Source organism: Protopterus annectens, chromosome 5.part0, assembly GCF_019279795.1.
Source record: "Protopterus annectens isolate FY-2018-M chromosome 5.part0, PAN1.0, whole genome shotgun sequence".
NCBI classification, from domain to species: domain Eukaryota; kingdom Metazoa; phylum Chordata; order Ceratodontiformes; family Protopteridae; genus Protopterus; species Protopterus annectens.
The window spans coordinates 1169088246-1169108723 of record NC_056735.1 but is presented as its reverse complement, the minus strand read 5'-3'; the positions used below and the strand labels follow the sequence as shown (position 1 = coordinate 1169108723).

At 45.8% G+C, this 20478-nt stretch overlaps 1 protein-coding gene across 1 annotated transcript in view; it reads left to right on the top strand.

Moving 5' to 3' along the window:
• XRN1 (5'-3' exoribonuclease 1) overlaps window positions 1-20478 on the top strand; it is a 2408514-nt gene that overhangs the window by 2112093 nt on the left and 275943 nt on the right. Inside the window, exon 42 of the mRNA XM_044071018.1 lies at window positions 392-520. Coding sequence (XP_043926953.1) covers window positions 392-520 — 129 coding nt within the window. The remainder of the gene's footprint in view (window positions 1-391; window positions 521-20478) is intronic.

Below are 20478 nucleotides of genomic sequence, written 5' to 3'. Positions count from 1 at the left end.
TCAACAGAACATTGAGATGGCAGGTCAACAAGTGAAATTTTAGACTGTTACTATGTTGGACTTGGAGCTTAAGTATATTGAATGAGGGACGACACCCACAGTATCCTTTCATCGCATGTGAAGTTCTTCTTTTAATACACTTCAAAATCAGAGGTGTTGTCTGGAGAATTGTCTGATAGTGACAGGTGGAAGCGCTGAATCTCAGTATTTTGTTTGCTGTAAATAGGTAATTAGAATGAATAACTACCTGTATTTACATTCAGAATGTTCAAGATGTTGATTCCAGAAATTCCGTCCTCCCTGATATTTTAGTTGCACTGTTAAATGCTTTAATAAGATTGCAAAACATTGATCAGTTTGATAACTCTATTTTTTCTTTGATTTTTTACAGCCTTCCACTGATTTTGAGAACATCATGGCATCTTTGAGTATAAGTAGGGAAAATGAAGTATCATCACCACAACATGGAGAAAAGTGTGTGAATAGTGAGGAACATTTGTCTCCACAGTCGTTTGCAATGGTGTGTCTTTCCCTTCTCATTGCTTACTGTGAAAACAGACTAGAAATTAAATTGCTTCATTTTTTATGTAGTATTTGTTAGCCACATAGTTCCCATAAGTACTAATGTTCATGGATGATCCTAGAGCTTCTGGTCTTGGAAATCAGCTTGCTGAAATATCATACACTGTGCAAGTGAATGCTGTTAGAATCAACCCCATAATTAGAAGTCTTACCAGTATCAGTCTGTAGAAGCAAATCTTAAAGTTTTTCAAATTAGAAACTTAGCTGTCTAAAGTCACTTTTTCTTAGGGAACTTGCCAAGCCATTAATGACGCTTCATATTTCTTGCTAGCTTGTACATTTTATTTTGTTACATTAATCTCATTTATTTTCTCTGTGTCTGCATATATACAGTTGAGGTACTGTGACTCTGATCGTATCACTGTTTATTTTTGCTGTATTTTTTTCATTGCTAGTGCAGTTTAACTGGAGCCCAATACCAGAAAAAGATGAAGAACAAGAGACTACAGTAACCGTCCCGGGACCAGAACTTGTATTTATTTTTATAGGTTCATTTTTCAAATTTACAGTGTACTGGCCTATAAGAAGTTTGATTGCTTATAAACCATGTTGTTTATCTCTTCGTGTGTGTACCCATATATATATATATATATATATATATATATATATATATACACATGCGCACACATAAATGTGTGTGTGTGTGTGTATATATATATATATATATATATATATATATATATATATATATATATACATATATGCACACACACACACACACGTATTGGAGTAGTTAGTCAACATCTGTTTACTCAATGCAAACAGATGGTTGACAGGTGTGCGAGATCGACAGTCTTTGGGGTTAGGGAATATGTCCCTTTCTCACAGATTGTGCACTCATGGATTGGTATATATAATTAGGGAGTGTGGGATTGGTGCACCCCCACATGATGTTTTTGTCTGCATGTGGCATGGATTTTGCAGTTGATTGTCAATGTTTGCATTGTCAACCTTTTGTGGTTGATGTTATTGCCACCAATTTTTTGGTGTTTCGATTATTGTAAGTAGTTATATATAAATGTGTGTGCATATATATTATATATGTACAAATAGAGGAAAGATTGTGTGTGTGTGTGTATGTGTGTGTGTATATATATATATATATATATATATATATACACACACACACATGCGCACACACACATATATGTATGTATGTATATAAATGCACACACAGATGCACATAGTGTCCAGTTGTTAACTGGGGTAGTGTATGTGAGCAGCACATTTTCAGCTTGGGTCCAGGGAGAAAAGCTGTAGTAATGTTGCAAGTATTATAGTTGCAGTTTCAGTTATAAAATGTTTTATAAAGTTAATAACAGACTTTTGATGTAAAGAGAAACTAATTCCATAATCTTGGAAGGCATTGACTTTCAAACAGAATTGCATCAGACATAGTCGTATTAACAAAGCAGAGATCACCTCTGAGTAACTTGTAAGAAAAGGAATAAAGACGATTCCTAACCTTTTCTGAATAATTTTGCTTCCGGCCATATGCTTTTTCTAGTGAAGAATTGTTGTACCTTTGCAAATTGTTTCATGATTTGTTCAAAGGCTACAAAATGGAGCATTGTATTCTATAATGAATGGATTAGTGTGGTATAAAATGGTACAGTGATTTGCCTGGAAAGATTAGACTTATCCTTTAGAATTAAATGACTCCAGAATAATATGCTTTTTTGTCTTTAGTGTGTAACATACTGATCAGAGTTTAAACTGATGTTTAACATTGTCCCTAGACTGTTTAGACTTGAATCACTGTTGCACTATTCTTAACAGATGGATTATTGGTTGCTGACATTTGGCCAGGGTTCTAAAGCTTTACCTTCATACGACAGTTACATTAGCTCATAAGTGTCTAGGTTATAAAAGCCAACATATGTATGAAATCCTCATATTATCTCACCACCAGCCTGAACACGGGTTATTGCACCCAAAGGATTGTGATTGTTTGGTTTCTTGGTAGCTTAGCTTTACTTGTCGGATCAGATAAATTTTTCATTGTGGAGCCTTCTATTTTCTTGCATGATTTGCTAATAATTGTTAGATGTCAGTTAGGAGGGGTAAGTGTGAGTGCAGTAGATGAAGTCCACGTGTCTGTTTTGTCTGTGCCTTTAAAATGACTATAAATCTTCTTCCATCTGCCAGTCATTCATTTCAAAAAAACTTTAATCTAGGCTGTCCACATTTAATACTTTACTTGAGATACAGTATCAAAAACACTTGGCCAAATCTACTATGTTGGAAGGCCCAGACATAGGCCTCCCATTTAAGAAAAAACTTCAGACCAAGAGAGTAATTTTGGAATTGGATGTACCTGCTGAGGTGGTCGAACCTTAGCGGTACACCCCTAGTTTTCTCATGAGTCCTGTACCATGACCCTTTGGAGGTCAGTAAGGGATCCTGAGGCATTGCAGATGACTGAGTCCTTCAATGAACTGTGAATTATTGTATCAGAGGCCCCTCATAGAATCCATTAGATCCTTGTATAGGAAGTTATTCCTGGAACCCTTATAAAAATGTGTCAAGTTTCAGAACCTCCTAAGCTTAATCACTGCAAGAAAGAAAAAAACAAAAACTTAAACAGGGGCTTTTTGCGGCAATTATGTCTCTGAAGCCCCCCTTCCTTTGTGACTTATCAAACCGCATCACATAAGCAGACATTGGTTCCTCTTCCTCTGATGAGAAACTGGATAGGGATTCAGATCTTTCCATAAACTACTCATCTCAGTTACACTTTCCACAACATATTTATTCAGATGATGGAGATACACTTTCTCCAGGCTCCCCACTGAAAGGGGCCTCCTTTGGTGAAACTTTATAGAGCATGATGAAACATTTTGAATGGCAACCCAGACCGATGTTGAAGGTGCAAAAGAGGTGGTATAATGTCCTGGAGATAGGTACACCCCCATCCCACCTGTGCTTGAGGCTTACCTGGATGCCTTTGATGTTAATTCTTTGGCTCCACTCCCTAGAAGCTATCTTTACCCTAGAGAATGCTGATGTCTGTGTGGTCACTGAGGCATGGTTTAAAGCCACAGAGAGTACACTAACAGTGCAAGGTTATAATGCCTTCCACACATTTAGCCCAGCTACTTCACAGGCAGGGACTAAAGGTGGAGGGGTCTCTATTTACATCATGTTCTGGGGAACAGATCCGATGCCTCAAAGCCAACTAGAACCTCTGTTGGGAGGCAGAAGGGACAGCAACCTCTTCCAAGACTGTAATCAGATCCAATGACCCTGTCGGATCCAAAGACCTATCCGACTCAGTGTACAGATCCAATGAACTGGTCAGATCTGAGGTTGGCCTAACCAAAGGAGACATCATACAGTGGAGATCTGGGGGACCCCTCCCCTTCATCAGAATCCTTGTCCTCCACGAGAGATTACTGAGGAGAATCTAGGTGTCTCCTTTTACACATTTTTTTCTGAGCAACCTTCTCAGTGGGGTGGTCTGGGGAAGTATCAGAAGAGATGAAGATGTCATGAGAGACTGACTTGGAGACTTATTTGACTGGCTGTCCCAGAGGAAGGGATGGATGAGGCTTAGAGCAAAGAACAACAGGAGGCACCTGATCCGAGGGGGGCAGGGATGTCCTTTCTCTGGGCAAGTAGAAGGCCCCTCTCTTCAACCTCAAAGGCAGAACGCCTAGGGAAAACAGAGGTCGATGGCAAAGGAGCCACTAGATTCTGAACCTGCAACCCCACCAGCACTCTACCTGAAGGAGGAGTCTGACCTGACTTGTCCAACTCTAAAACCCTAAGTGGAAGAGACAGCTCTGAAAGCTTTAGAGTTGATCCCAATGTCCCAGACCCAGCACTGATGCTTTGGCTTCGAGAGTCCTCTAGCTCCAGTAGGCTTCTGCCTGGGCAACTCGGGGAAGTCACACTAGTCAGAGAATAGACCACCTTCATATCTGATGACACCCGAAGGGGTCTTGGATCTGAGTGTCTGAAACAGAGGGCCAAATCGGAGGAGGAGATACCAAGTGGGAAGTGGACAACGGTCGACTTGTGGATCTAGTGAAAGTCAGAGCCGGGAGTAACCTCATCTGGATCTGAGCTCTGAGAAATTTTCTCATCATCCTGTCCACATCAGCTTCAAATAAGCTTCTGTAAGACCTAAGAGATGATGTGGAGGATGGAGGTTTGAAATGCCTATGTGGAGATCCTGCCAAGAATGGTGAGGGGAGCTGTGAAGTAACTGGATTCAGTAGGAGCGGAGGTTAGATATGAAAAGAGCTAGTTTTCAAACCAGTCAGATCTGTAGTAATTGGAACTGGCTTTTTGTGTATTTTTGAAGATTGCTCCAATGAAGGAGCTACAGAAGAAGAAAAATGGTCCAGGCACCTCTTGCACCACTCCTTTTCTTTAGTTGCTGATTCTGGCTTCCCCTTCTCTGATTTTTTTGGATGGAGTTTGAGCACCAGCCACAGAAAGAGAGAAGGAAGGAGGACCCTGAGAACTAACTCATTCCTAAGTAAGAGGTCTGGAGTTGAATCCAAGGCAAGACAGAACAATCCGCGTTCAAGTGCACGGTTCCTAAATAAACACATTCCCTGTGGGCATCCAAATTGGGTATTTTATGCCCACAGGTAATGCACTTCTTAAAACCTGTTGGCTTGTCAGCCATTACTATTCATAAGAACTAAGAAAGGGAAGAAATTTTTAAGAAAACAGAAAAGAAAGAATGAACTACACCAACAGTGGTAGTGGGAGATTACTCTAAAAGAGTAAAATTAAGCTGGTAGGATGAGTACCAAAAATGGTACTTTAGAGTGGTACCGAAAAATCTGTAGCTAAAAAGTATTGGAAACTGCCTAAAAAGTCTAAAAAGAGTTAGTAATGGAGGTAGGAGAAAAAGAAATGATATAATGTTGAGTTTCTTAAACGTAATTCATGAAAAAAGGCTAGCTACTACTCCAAAAACTCGAGAGCAACAGGAGCCACGTCTGAAGCTGAATGTCAGCAAGCGAGATCGGAGGTGTGTTAAGTTGCTGGAGCATTATGGGTAAAAGGAAGCTCTCGAGATTGTTAGATCCGAAGATTTGGTAAAGAGGCCGAGTCGGATCAGAATTTTGGATCCAAACTCGTCAGTTGAGGAAGAATTATAAGGACAACAGCAGATTCTACGATTTTAAATCCTTAGGAGTGGGTTGGTTCCTTAACCAGGCATACCACCTAATCACTGAACAAGTGGCAGCCACCCTGGAAGAGGCATCCAAGGTGTCACAGCTACATTTTATGCTGTGCTTGGCTATTTGAGAAGCCCGGGCAATTAAAGATTGCATTAAGCTACTTTGAGTCTGGAGTGTGTGGCTCTGTGTTGGTCTTGTTTAAAGACTGTAGTACAGAGAGCAAGTATTTGGTCAACTAAGTTTGATAGTTTATAGCCCTAAAGGCTAGGCTGAAGGAAGTACATACTTTGAACCCACAATGAGCAGGAAGGGAAGACTGACTGTTGTCAGGGTCAAGCTTTCTACTCCCCAGAGGCCCTTCTCTGAGACCCAAAGAGGAACTGAGATGATGTGATTCCGTAAGGCACAGTCTCCTTTTCAGGACACTCCTGAAATTCTGTCCCAAAGGCAGGAGAGAGGTTTCAGTGGACAAAGATGTCCTCGAGGTATTGGGGGGGGGGGTCAGCAAAATCAGGGCTCCAGGAAACTCTTCTCTGAGCAGCCTAATCAGCGTTCATGAAGTGTTGCCTGACTGCTCTGCCTTGGACGCAGTCGGGGGTCGAATTTAGCTACATCCAAAAGCCTGGACAGACATCACTTCTGATCAGTGGATGTTAAATATCGTTTCCAGGGGCTGATTCATTTCCTTTTCGGAAACCCTTCCAGTACGACATTACCTCCCATGGAGATGGCCTTCAAATAAGTTCAACAGCTATTTCTAAAAAGAGCAATCCAAGAAGTCCCAGCAGGAGAAAAAGGAACCAACACTTACTCTCACTTCTGTTTAGTGCCAAAAAAGATGGGGTACCTACGTCTGATTCTGGATCTCAGTGAGATCAATCTTTCAGTGAAAAAAAATCAAAGTTCTGGATGGTGACTGCTCACTCCATTCTGCCACTGTTGCTAAAGGACTATTGGATGTTACCTATGGATCTCCAGGACTCTTAATATCACATCAAATTAGACAGGTGTTCCAGGAGACATCTTCACTTCCCGGGAGGCAATCAATACCAGTTCAGAGTTCTACCTTTTTTTCTCACCTAAGCTCCCCAGGTGTTGACCAAATGTATGGCAGTGGTAGTGTCTCACCTGTGACTGCAGGGGTTCAGGTCTTTCCGTATCTCAATGATTGAGTCCTCACGGCTCCTTCAAGGCATCGACTGATACAAGGCAGTTCATTATGTTCTCTCTGTATTCCATCACTTGGGGATAACAGTCAACCTTGCGAAATCCATCCTGATTCCCTTTCAACATTTGGAATTTACAGAGACTTCAGCCTTACCCTTGCACAGAATTCAGCTGAGACGGGACCAGGTTACTCAGATTTTAGACCTGTTGCACCCCCCACTTTACCTGATTCTTTGGGCTCTGATCCATGGCCTCAGCCATTAATCTCATCCCCCGGTCAGGTACCACATGCAAGTTTTGCAGTGGACCTTAGCTGTCCAGTGGTTGGCCTTGCTTCATCCCCCATCTATGACCATAAAACTGATGCCTGTGTGCAGACATCACTTCTAGTGGTGGCTTCAGTCTCAGAATATTTCTCTAGGCAGGCCTTTTTCTCTCCCACAGTCCACGGCCACAGTGACCACAGATGCCTCCCTGTTGGGGTGGAGGGGGGCATTTTCAGGGGAAGACTGTCCAAGGTACATAGTCCCCAGTAGAGACCAGGTTGCATATAAATGTTCTAGAGATGAGAGCAGTTCTATTGTTGCAAGCCTTGCAGGACTGCCTCCGTCTAGGGATGATTGCATTTCAGAGAGACGACATGTCAGTCATCTGGTACATCAAGAAACATGGGGGAACATGTCCTTACCTGTTGTTCAGAGAAGCCATGAGTGTTGGAATGGGCAATGTTCTATGGCTGCTTCCTCACTGCAACACACACACCCAGAGATTCCAGCGTGTTGGCCGTCAGGCTCAGCAGATCTATCTTGAGTTCTCATGAGTGGTCCCTTAGTCCTTCAGTGGCGAAGCAGATTTTCGACTGTTGAGGTCAACCGTGCTGCGACATTTTTGCCTCCCTAACCAACCGTAAATGCAGCAGGTACTTCGCCCTAATCCCCCTCGGGGGGAGTCACCATTCCGGGCCGCCTTTATGCCTACCCTCCTGTTCCCTTGATACCCAAGGTTCTGCGAAGGCTGTACGCCTGAGGACATCCCTTATCCTCAATGCCCCTTTCTAGCCTCGTCAACCTTGGTTCCCCTTCATCAGCTCTCATCTGAAGTATCTGCCATGGGTACTGGATCCCCGACAGGATCTGATTTCCCATCTGTCGGGGCTTCCTCTCCCAAACCTTCGGACCCTTCGCCTAACTGCATGGTTTCTCCAGTTCCATTGATCATTAAACAGTCCAGGCATGCATCTCCCATTAAACATATCATTCTGGCCTCCTAGAAACCCTTCACTAGAAAGGTATACAGTAGTAAGTGGAAAAGGTTTTATCTGGGCTAAGAGCAGGAATCTGGATCCCTTTTTGCTTCAGTTTCAGATATACTTTTGTTCTTGTCCCCCGTTTTTCCAAGTGGGAGCAAGTTTTCCCACTGTTAAGCTTCAGTTGGCGATGATTTCCAACTTTCATGAGAGCTCTGCATCTACCTTTTCCTCTAGGATTTGTAAAGCCTTTATGAAAGTTTTTTTTCTGCTTTGGGCACCGATTAAGGACTCTTCACCTCCTTGAGACCTCATGCTGGTTCTGGAGTCTCTTGACTATCCCTTTCAGCCTGCCAGTTCCTGCAATCTCAAGTTTCTGTCTTGGAAGACGGCTTTTCTGGTGGCTATCACATCAGCCAGGAGAGTCTCAGAATTGCAAGCTCTTACCGTTACTCCTCCTTACTTGATTTTTCAGGACAGAGTCTCTGTTAGAAAGAACCCCTCCTCCTTGCACAAGATTGCTTCTGAGTCTCTAAATGTTTTCAGCCTCCAGTATTCTTCCCCAACTATTTCAGTAGAGAGAAGTATATCCTGCATACCTTGGATGTTCACCAGCAGCTTCAGTTTTATTTGCATAGGACTAAAGGTTTTTGTAACTCAGAACAGCTTTTTGTGGTGCTTTCCGCTAACAGACTTGGCCTTCCAGTTTCTAAGGTCACTATTTCTAAATGGATACCTAGCTGCATCTCTATGGTCTGCTATCTTAACCACCTTAAGGTTTCAGGAAATGTCAGGGCTCATTGTACTAGGTTTGTAGCGACTTCTTTGGCTTTTGTAGCAAGGCTTTTTATTGATATTTGTGCTGCTGCCACTTGGCCTAATCCTCACACCTTTTTATCTCATTACAAGATGGATTTGATTTCTAGGAACAGGGCTTCATTTGTCTCCACAGTGCTCTGGCATGTCTGTCCTTGAGACCTCCCAGGAGAAATGGTAGCTGGGGACTCTGACCCTATGACGATGAACGGTGACATGGATAACATCAGATAGAGTTATGTATTTACCATAACTTGGCATCTGTATTATCCTGTCATCACTCATCACATTTCCTACCCACCATCCCCTTACCTTGCTTCGATCTTGGAAGAAGTTTGTGGTTTTCTTCCACGTTTGTAAGTGTAGCCTTTAGGATTATGTTAGCAAACATAATCTTGGAGTTAGAGAGCAGCAGACTATCGTGGGAGAAAGAGAAGCTGTAGCCTTGGATCTGTCTGTTGAATGTTGCCGGCTCAGATCCAGTGTCAGATCTTTGACCCCATGGTGAAGAATGATAATATAGGATAACACAGATGTCAAGTCACGGTAAGTACATAATTCTTTTTTCTCATCAGCCGATCTCTAAAAGTCTTGACAAAATACTAGCCCCCCCCCCCCCCCCCAAGGACCGGGCACACTGGAGTAAAGGAGTCCAGGTTTATGCCAAGGTTGTGGCAGCAGCCACTAAGAAAGAACTTGCAAAACAGAGTTCTTTTGTCCATCCCCCCAACAGGGAGTCCAGGGCCTTGGACAGATTTGGTAAGTGTGTATGCTTCAGTGACCATTGCCCCCTGGTCACTGAATTATCTGGCATATTTTACAAGACTACAAAGAGATTTGACCAAAGAGCTTTCCAAATCTCTTTCTGGGTCCATGTCTACTGAGGATCAGAATAAAATCTCTTTGCAAGTGGCCACCCTCTAGTCTAATTTTAATGCATCCTTGAGGCTGATCTCCCATGCAGTAGAAGGTACCTGACAGGTGGCATTTTCAGGCATAGCCATTAGGAGACATACCTGGATGTGACTATGTGACTTTGCGGAGCCCTTTAAGTCTTTGTTTATCAGTGCTCCCTTTGATTGGATCTTCCTTATTTGACCCCAAGGCAAATGACGCACATTCCAAATTTGATCGAGGGAAAGACCCTATTTTCCATGGGCATATGTTTTTCAACTCCCCAAAGACCTTCTCAGGGAATCAACAGGGCGGTAGAAAAATGTGGTTTCGCATATCCCAAGATGTTATGTAGTCCTATCTCGCCTACATTCTTCACTTGTGGGTTCGGAGCCGAATGTCGGCTCCGACTCGACCTATCTACTAGCTCGAAAGTCTTTGATTGGCTGGGCTAAGATGGTATCCCACAATACACTGCTCCACATCCCCAGATCACGTTTGCCGCTTGTAGAGCTCGGACGTGGTCTCGACTTGGCTGTGGCTAAGTATTGAAAAAGACTTTTTTTTGTGAAAAATTTTTGCTAATTCTTGGCTAAAATAACTCTGTTATTCAAGAGAGTGGTTCTTAGTGGTGTTGCTGCATTGTTTTTGTAGTGTGCGAGCGTGTTGTGTGTGGTATCCCTTACACCCTCGGGCTAGGCCCGTTTAAGTTAGGGAACCTAGTCCTCCTCGTGTGCTTGCTTGGTTATTTTTTTCTTAATTTAAGTTGAGAACCGTTTTAATTAGAGGTTCTCCCCTGTGCCTTGTGTGTGTTGTTTCATGTTTCTGCTTTCTGTGTTAGCGATTTCCCACCCTTTTGGTAGCGGCTGCTACTATTTGTTAGAATGTCTAAGGAACAAAAAGAGCATAAGCCCTCGGGCTTTAAAAAGTGTGCTAAGTGTGCCTATAAAATGTCTATCACAGATGGGCACTTGGTCTGGTTTACTGTCTTGGAGCCATCCACCTTCAGGAGTCGTGCAGTTTCTGCCACGCCTTTAGTCCTCTGGTGCTCCAAGAGAGGAAAAACAAATTGATCCTAAAGGGACTGCTAAAACCGTCCTTTGAGGAGGATTTAGCTTCAGCTCCCAGCTCCCAGTCAAAGTCTAAATCCTCCAAATCCAAGAAGAGGTCGCCGGCCCCATCTATTGTTTTGGAGCCACCTTCTAAAATTTCCATTGTGGAATCTGCTTCCTTGGCTCCACCGACTTCAGGGCCGCATGAAGTAACTGTATCGACTGACTCTGCGGCTGCTCCGATAATTTTGGAACCGATTCGGAGCCAGTCGCCAAGTTTAAGGCAAGCTTCTCCAGGTAGGAGGTCTGCTTCTCCATCCATTTCCTCCAAATCCTCCAGGCTTTCCGATTTGGATGTTGATAGGGTGGTGCAGAGGCTCCTACAGTCGCCAGTGTTGGCCAAACTTTTCTCGGCTCCAACCCAGTCTGCTCCGGAGCCAGCTCTGTTGGTTGTACCTGCTATTCCTCCTCCGAGCACATCCTTGTCATCGGCGCCGGTAAGTTCCTCTCCGAGAGACGTTCCTGTGCTGGCACCGATCCCCCAATGGGGTTTATCGGTGCCAGCATCGGCTCCGACCTTGTTGGCTCCGTCCACAGGGTTCGAGACTCGGGTCTCCTCCATCAGGCCCGAGGGGGATGTCTCGGAGCACCAGTTGGTGCCGAGCCTTCCCCTTGGCGGCGGGGACTCCGGTCCCGGTCATGGCCTTGGAAGGTGGTCGGTTCTCAGATTCGGGAGGTCCCGCCTTTGAGGCTATGCGGAGCGCGCTGGCTAGGTCAGCTGCTTCTCTCGGATTGGTCCTTCCGTCCCCTACGACACCGGCAAGAGCTTCTGACATCCACCTATCCTTGGACAGCAGGGCGCAAGGGCCTAAGGACATCCCCATGAGTGGTCCCCTTCTTTCTGAGGGGCCCTCAGAGTCTGTGCCCGAGGAACCCCCCAAAAAGAAAACTTGCAAGAGGAAGCACATAGACTCCCAGGACGAGTCCCTCACTTCCGATACTGACCTCAAGGAGTCGGAGGGGTCCCTTAAGTCTTCCTCTGAGGATGTTTCGTTCTCCGATATCCTGGAGATCTTGAAACAAAGAGGAGACTGGCCTTCCAAAACCCCCTCTGAGGAGGAGTCAGTATTCCTTAAGGCCTTTGGCGCCCAGCCCTTCGCCTCCTGGATGTCTCCACCCTTCGAGCTCCTGGACCTCATCTGTCGAAGGGTGTGGGAGACTCCTGACTCTGTGGAGCCGGTTCCTCGACGCCCCAACAAATTTTTGTCTGCTCCCCAAGGGAAAGAATTTTTGACAAAGGGAGTCCCGGTAGATGCTATGGTGGTGGCGGCTGCCACACAGAAGGAAGTTGCGGAGTCTTCTTCTTCGATCCATCCCCCTAACAAGGAGTCTAGGACGATGGATCGGTACGGGAAGTGTACACTGTCTTCAGTGACCTTTACCTTGCGGTCGCTGAATTATTTGTCTCATTTCACGCGGCTCCAGAGAGATTTCCTTAAGGAGTTAGATACTCTAACGGGTAATGTACCTGAGGCGGTGACTCAAATGGTCAACGCTCAACTCTCTACCCTCAACTCCATTGCTAACTCGTCCATGCGACTGATTTCGTACGCAGCCGAGGGAGCTAGTAGGGCGGCTAGTTCAGGGGTGGCCCTCAGGAGGCAAGCCTGGCTACACCTGTGTCATTTTGCGGAGGCCTTTAAGTCTTCCTTTACTGATGCCCCCTTCGATGGTTCCTCCTTGTTTGGGAGCAAAGTCAAAGACGCGCTCACCAGGTGCGAGCAAGAGGGAAAGGCCTTGTCTGCCGTGGGAGTCCGTTTTTCCCTCCCGTCGAGGCCTTATCCCAAGGCTGAGCGAGGGGGAAAGATGTGGTTCAAAAAATTGCAAAGGTCCTTTCCTACCGCACAGCGTGAGACCCCCCTGAGGCAGGGGAGGAGGGTCATATTCAGGGGAGACATCGCCCCAGAGGCAGAGGGGGCCCCAGCAGTTCAGGGACCGTGATTCCTTCCGCGGTTCCCCATACTCTCATTCCTGAGGGTGTGCCCGGCTGTGCTTCTCCGGAGCCAGTCAGGGGTCTAATCTCCCAGTATCCGGAAGCCTGGACCAACATTACCCAGGACAGATGGGTATTGGGGATAATCGCCGGAGGTTACACCATTCCATTTCACTCTACACCTCTTCCCACCAAAAAGATCCCAGACGTTCCACCCAGTCAAAGGGGTCAGGCAGCAACAGAGGTTTCTCAGCTGCTAGAAAAAGGAGTCATCCAACCAGTCCCCCCAGACCAGATCGGATTAGGGACTTGCTCGAGATTCTTTTTGGTGCCAAAAAGAACGGGGGACCTGAGACCCATTTTGGATCTCAGCCGATTCAATCATTATGTACACAAGTCCAAATTCCGGATGGTCATGCTACAATCAATTCTCCCATTATTGGGAAAGGAAGTATGGATGTGCTCCATCGACCTGAAGGATGCTTATTACCACATCAAAATGGACAGAGCATCCAGATGTCATCTACGCTTCCGGCTGGGAGCCAGGCGCTTCCAGTTTCGAGCCCTGCCCTTTGGTCTCACCACAGCCCCCAGGGTGTTCACCAAGTGCATGGCAGTGGTGACAGCTCACTTGAGAGGTCAAGGATCCCAGGTTTTTCCTTACCTGGACGACTGGCTCCTATCCGCCCCCACCAAGCATTTACTTCTTCAAAACAGAGATACTGTTATTTATCTTTGTCACCAGTTAGGCATCACAATAAACTGGAAAAAAATCTGCCTTGCTACCCTCACAGTGTGTCTTATTTATAGGAGCAGAGTTGGACACGATTCAGTTGAGAGCGTTCCTACCTATGGAAAGGATCACAGGGTTACAATGACAGGTTCAGATGATGATGCCTCTGACACGCGTGAGGGCAAGACTAGTGCTTCATTTACTGGGGACAATGGCATCCACTATCATGATGGTCCCATTAGCGAGGTTGCATATGAGGATCCTACAGTGGCTCCTATTTGCCCAATGGTCCTATCAAAGACTACCACTGTCCCATCCAATCTTAATCACAGGCAAATGCAAGCAGGACCTCAGTTGGTGGCTATGCACCAACAATTTAGACGTAGGGAAACCCTTTGTTTCACCCAACCCGGTGGCCACAGTGACCAAGGATGCCTTCCGGATAGGGTGGGGTGGGGGGGCATTATCTCGGCAGGATGGTCCAAGGCACGTGGCAGGAGCACGAGATAGACTTGCACATAAATGTCCTGGAGATGAGGGCAGTGCTCCTAGCGTTGCAGGCGCTTCAAGATGTCCTCCCCTTAGGGACTGTTGCGATACACTCTGACAATATGTCAGTAGTGTGGTATCTCAACAAACGAGGAGGAACCAGATCGTACCCACTATGCAGGGAGGCCATGAGAGTGTGGAATTGGGCGACAGCTTCCCAGCGGGCCTTGGTGGCAATGCACATCCCGGGGAAAACCAATGTGATCGCAGACAGGCTAAGCAGGGTGATCCTCATGCCCTACGAGTGGTCCCTGAACCGCCAGGTGGCGGACAATATATTCAGCAAATGGGGTCAACCTTGCTGCGACCTTTTTGCCAGCCCTCTCAATGCGAAATGCAGTGACTACTTCTCGCTGATCCCCCCACCGGGGGGATCTCCAAGGGACGCTCTGGCGCACAATTGGACCTCTGGTCTGCTGTATGCTTTCCCTCCGTTCCCCCTTATCTCGAGGGTGATCCAGAAAGCGATATCCTTGGGAAGCAGATTGATTCTGATCGCGCCACACTGGCCTCGACAAGTATGGTTCCCCTTCCTTCAACCTTACATCATGGATGCTCCTTGGACTCTGGACACTCGTCCGGACTTACTGACACATATGCCGGGACAGCTCCACTCTTTCCTGGAGACACTCCGGCTGACCACCTGGCTACTCCACTTCCATCCGTAGTCAGGTGTCACGTTTTTTTCTCCTGATGTAGTCCATATTCTTTCATGTCCTCATAAGCCGTCCACTAGGAAGATCTACTCTAGCAAGTGGAAAAGGTTTTCAATATGGGCCCAGTCAAAAGGTATTGACCCCTTCACGGCTCCCATTGACTCTGTTTTGGAATTTTTGTCTCATTTATTCTACCAAGGGTCTGCCTCAATTTTGTTCTGCAGGCCCTCACTGTCCCACCTTTTGAACCCGCGGCTTCCTGCGATTTAAAATTCCTTACATGGAAATCTGCCTTTCTGATAGCTATTACATCGGCCAGAAGAGTATCAGAACTCCAGGCCCTATCAGTCAAGCCCCCATATTTGATATTCCATAAAGATAGTCTCTCTCAGACCGAACCCGTCCTTTCTTCCCAAGGTGGCGTCTTTATCTAATATTAATCAGTCCATTGAGCTGCCAGTTTTCTTCCTCAACTTCTCTAATAAGGCAGAGTACCAGTTTCACCTGTTGGATGTTCATAGGCAACTACGCTTTTATCTACACAGGACTACAGAATGGCAGAAGTCTCGGAAAATCGCTTGGGGTCTGCGTCTCCAAAGTCACCATTGCTAGGTGGATAGCTGGCTGCATTTCCTTTATTTACCAAGCAGGGGGAAAGAGCCTTCCTTTTCCAGTCAGAGCACACTCTACCAGAGCAGTTTCCACTTCCACGGCCTTTCAGGCTAGGTTATCCATGGATGATATATGTGCGGCTGCAACATGGGCTTCTCCTCATATGTTTGTTTCCCATTACAAATTGGATGTGGTGTCGGCTGGTCATCTTTTGGCTCCACAGTACTCGGGAGTATTTTCCATTGAGCCACCCAGGATGTAGGTGCTAGGGACGCTGTCCCACAAGTGAAGAATGTAGGCGAGATAGAACTACATAACATCAATTAGTTATGTACTCACCATAACGCTAGATGTATGTAGTCCATCTCGCCTCACATTCTTCATTACCCACCCACCGCCCCCCACGCCTGGAGGATCCCCTGGTATACCTCATGTCACTAGTCCCTTTGGACAATTTGTTGGACCTCGTTGTCATGAGTATGTGTGTGTTTGGGCGATAGATATGATTTTTCTGTTGGCAGCAAACTAGATCTGGGGATGTGGAGCAGTGTATTGTGGGATACCATCTTAGCCCAGCCAATCAAAGACTTTTGAGCTAGTAGATAGGCCGAGTCGGAGCCGACATTCAGCTCCGAACCCACAAGTGAAGAATGTGAGGCGAGATGGACTACATACATCTAGTGTTATGGTGAGTACATAACTAATTGTTCTTTTTTAAGATTCATGTGGGTATAGTTCTTCTAGAGGCACATGGGAGAACTCAAGTGGCAGACGCTGTCCTTGTGACAGATATGTGGCCCACAGAATCATGGCTTCCAGGATTCCTTATTGGATAAGTCAGTACCAGTGCTCTTGAAAGGAGGCCAGACTGTTTACCTCTGGAGGCAGACAGGAAATGCTTGTCTCTGCACCAAAGAGCCTGGCTGTCTATAACAAAAGATTCCTGGGTGCAGAGAATTCTGTCCAGAGGCTATATTATATCATTTTCCCAAACTCCTCCAACCAAAATAAAAAGAATTCCCGTTTTTCCACCCAAATCAGAGGGGTGCACCAGCACTAGATATAAAAAAATAAACAGCTGCTAGAAGGAGAGTCATCCAAGAGGACCCCCAGACCAGAGATGATCCAGAACCTATTCAAGATTCTTCTTTTTGCCAGGGGACTTGAGACCAATTCTGGATCTCATCAAGCTAAATCATACAATATCCAAGGTTTCTGACTGTCAGTCTTCAGTCCATTTTGCCACTACTGGAAAAGGATGATTGGATGTGCTCGATAGATCTTCAGGATGCATACTATCCCATAAAAATGAACAGGTGTTCCAGACGATATCTGTGCTTCTGGTTACACAGCACTGCCCTCTGGCCTTGCCTCAGCCCCCCAGGGTGTTCAATTACATAGCAATGGCAGCAATTCACTTGAGACTGCTGGGATTTTGAGTGTTTTCATACATAGATGTTTGGCTTCTAATTGTCTCAACCAGGCATCGGTTCCTACAGCAAGGGACTTCTTGCTCCAGTTGTGCATCCAGCTTGGCATCAAGTCAGTTAAGATCACAACTCATACCCATGCAGATTCTGGAGTTCATAGCTGCTCGTCTGGACACAGTCAATCAGATAGCCTGTCTTCCTTCTGCTCAGGTTCAGACGCTGAGATCCTAGGTCAGGAAGGTAATACAAAGTACTTCTCTTCCAGCAAGACTAATTTTACAAGCCTTGGGATCCATGACAGCTGCTATCACCCGTGTTCCTCTGGCCAGATTTCACATGCAGATACTTAAATGGACACTGTTGACTCAGTGGTCCATTCTTCTGCATCCTTTAACCACTCCAGTCATCATCACACAGGCATGCAAAAGGTATTTTCTGTGGTGGATTAATTTGAATGAGCTGTCAGAAGGTTGCCGTGTTGTCCTTCCCTTGCCCACAGCCACCTCCCAACTGTGTATGGGGGGGCATTTCTTGGGAAGGACAGTTAAAGGTACGTGGTCCCCCCCAAGAGGCCAAGATGCTTATTAGTGTCCTGGAAATGAGAGCATTTCTCCTAGCACTGCAGGCCTTTCACAACTCTGTCCTATCTGGAACATTTGCCATTCAGACTGACAATATGTCAGTGGTCCGGTACATCAACAAACTGGGAGGAACCAGGTCTTGCCCACTTTGTTGAGAAGCAATGAGTGTGTGGCAGTGGCCAATCTCTTCTGATCACTTTCTAATAGCACTGCCCATTCTGGAGAAATCCACCGTTGTTGTGGACAAACTAAGCAGATCCTTTCTGATGCCTCACAAGTGATCTCTCAATGTCAAAGTGGTGGAGAGGATTTTCCATTGATGGGGCCAGCCATGCTACAATTTGTCCGCTTCTCCACTCAAAAACAAATGTAGCAAGATGTTCTTTGTGTTTCACTGTCACAGTCATCACCTATGGGTTATCTCTGCTGTGGTAGCCCTCGGCCGGCCCGAATACCAGAGTCAGTGTTTTTCTGCATTGGCTGCTGTCGCTTGTTGACTGACGTCAGGACATTAGTGCTATAAAGCAAGGCAGCCAACGGCATTACATCAGTCTTTCTTGCCATGGAGCCCATAGCAGAAGCAGTTCGCAAGTGTGCCGGTCAGTCGCTACCAGAGTTCGAATTACTGCTGAAACGTCTAAAGCTAAGTACCCCATTGGGGATCCTTTTTTCTTGCAGTAACCAATGTCCGAAAAAGTTAACAGTTGTCTTGCCTGTGGAAAGCAGACCCCACACCAAGATTTCCATTCATACTGTGTCACTTGTTTAGACCCAGACCACGACATCCCACATTGCCGGTTCTGTTCTCTCTTTAACATGAGAACCATTTGTTGTAGAGCTCTTACTGTAGACTGGTTTTGCATCCATCAGCCAGCGATCTGTAGAAATTCCAAAAAAAGTAAAGATAGACACAGACCATACAAGGCTAAGCCTTCCGACAATGCTGCAAGTAAGCAGGTCGGCAGTTCCCTGGAATTCAGTGAGGCGCTTTTGCAGCCCCTGATGCCCAATATGTTATATACGCAGGCCTCTACTGAGACCCTTTCGGAGTCCGGTATGCCACAGAAGTCTTCTTTGTCTTCCAACCCTGTGGTTGTCTCTGCCTCGTTCGGGTCCGGAGCCGCAACGCAGGCACCGGCTTCTGAGGAAGCCTTTCACACTACCGATTTTAGAAAAAAAAATGTCTTCTCTTCCGACTGCCGTTTCTCTCAGATTGATGGATACTCTTAGGCCTAGAAGCCAGGCCACTCCTAGAAAATCTACCTCTAGTCACCATCTTACTCCTGCTCCACCACCCCAAGCTCAAATGCTTAAGTTGGCAGAGGATCTTATCTCCCTTATCTGGGGTAATCAGGCCACAAAATCAAAAAGGAAAAGACACCCTTCTCCTGAAATAATGAAAGAGCAGGATTCTGAGCAATCTGATTACTAAGATTTTGAAGAGGAACAGCTGCCTCTGACTCCTTATGAAGATTCAGATGCAGAGGAATCCATTCCTTCTGCCTCCCCACTAGAAGACCTGTCCTTTGGGGAAACCCTTTGCATCCCCAGGGAACATTTTCACTAGGAATCTCAGGACTTCCCTCAGTCTAAGAAAAGACTAAGAGAGTTTCTAAACCTGCCCCAGCACAGACCCCTGGACATCACCCCTATCTTAAAAGTGGTGGATGATGCTATCCAGCTTAGCCCCTGATGCCCTCCCACATGCTCCCAGTAAATCTGACCGGTATTAGAGTACCGGATTCTCACAAATATGTGTACAGAAATTCTGCTGCAGACCTGAAGGAGCTACGGCTTCTCACAAATATGTGTACAGAAATTCTGCTGCAGACCTGAAGGAGCTACGGCTAGTTTTGTAAAGAATCCTATTCCTTCTGACAAGAAATCCAGAGTTGTGGACAGATGAGGTAAAAAAGTGTACACCTCTGCAACCTTGGCTATCAGAGCGCTCAGCTGTCAGTTCCATATGTTGAAATATCAACAACACACTTTGGAACTATTAAAGCAAAAGATTTCTACCTTTCCTGACAGTGCCAATTCGAAAGAGTCAGCAGATTTACTTCACTCTATTTTTCAAGTGGTCAGACACTATGCACTGTGGATATGACGCACTAGAAGCCTCAAGCAGGGCAGCAGTGTCAGGATCTCTCATTAGGAGACATGCATGGTTGAAGGAACAACCTGTCCTTGATCATGTCAAGTCTAAATTAATTGATGCACCCTTTGATAAGGACTGCTTGTTTGGAGTAAAAGCAGAAGTGCTTAAAAAGATGGAAGACAAAGCAAAATGTATGCAAACAGTAAAAGATTTCTTTCAGGTTCAACCTCATAGGTTCAGCAGGAATTTCCCCTCTAAGCACTGGTCCTTTCCTGCACCAAGCAGACGGTGGCAAGGTAAGCCCCGCAGGGACAGACCACCCAGGCCCCTATCCCAGGGACAACAGAGAACCAAACAGTGAACTACCTCCGCCCCAAAGGCAGGGAGTTCTAAGCCATCCTTCTATGGCAAAAACTCTCAATGACTCCTCCTCCTCCCTCTGCCCTCCTTTCACTCACCAAAAGCTAGGAGGAAGGCTCTCCTTTTGCAAAGAAAATTGGTTTTCTGTAACAAAAGACCAATGGGTCTTAAAGATCATTTTTCAGGGATACAAATTCTCTTTCAACAAACTCCCAATTCCAAGAGGGTACCCAGACTTGCCTCCAAATCACTGGGCAGAGGCATTGAAACAAGTCCAAACTCTCATATCCCAGGAGGCAGTAGAACCTGTTCCCCTAAATCAAACAGGCAAAGACTTTTATTCCAGACTATTCTTTGTTCCCAGAAAAGAGGGCACTTGGCACCCCATCCTTGATCTATCCATTCTGAACACCTCCCTGGTGGTCCCCAAATTCAAAATGCTAACCTTGCAGCAGTTGCTGCCTATGCTGACAAAAAAATGCCTGGTTAGTGACCCTAGACCTAAAAGATGCCTACCTCTACAACCCCATAAGGGAATCCTGTGCTTCATTGCAGACTTACACTT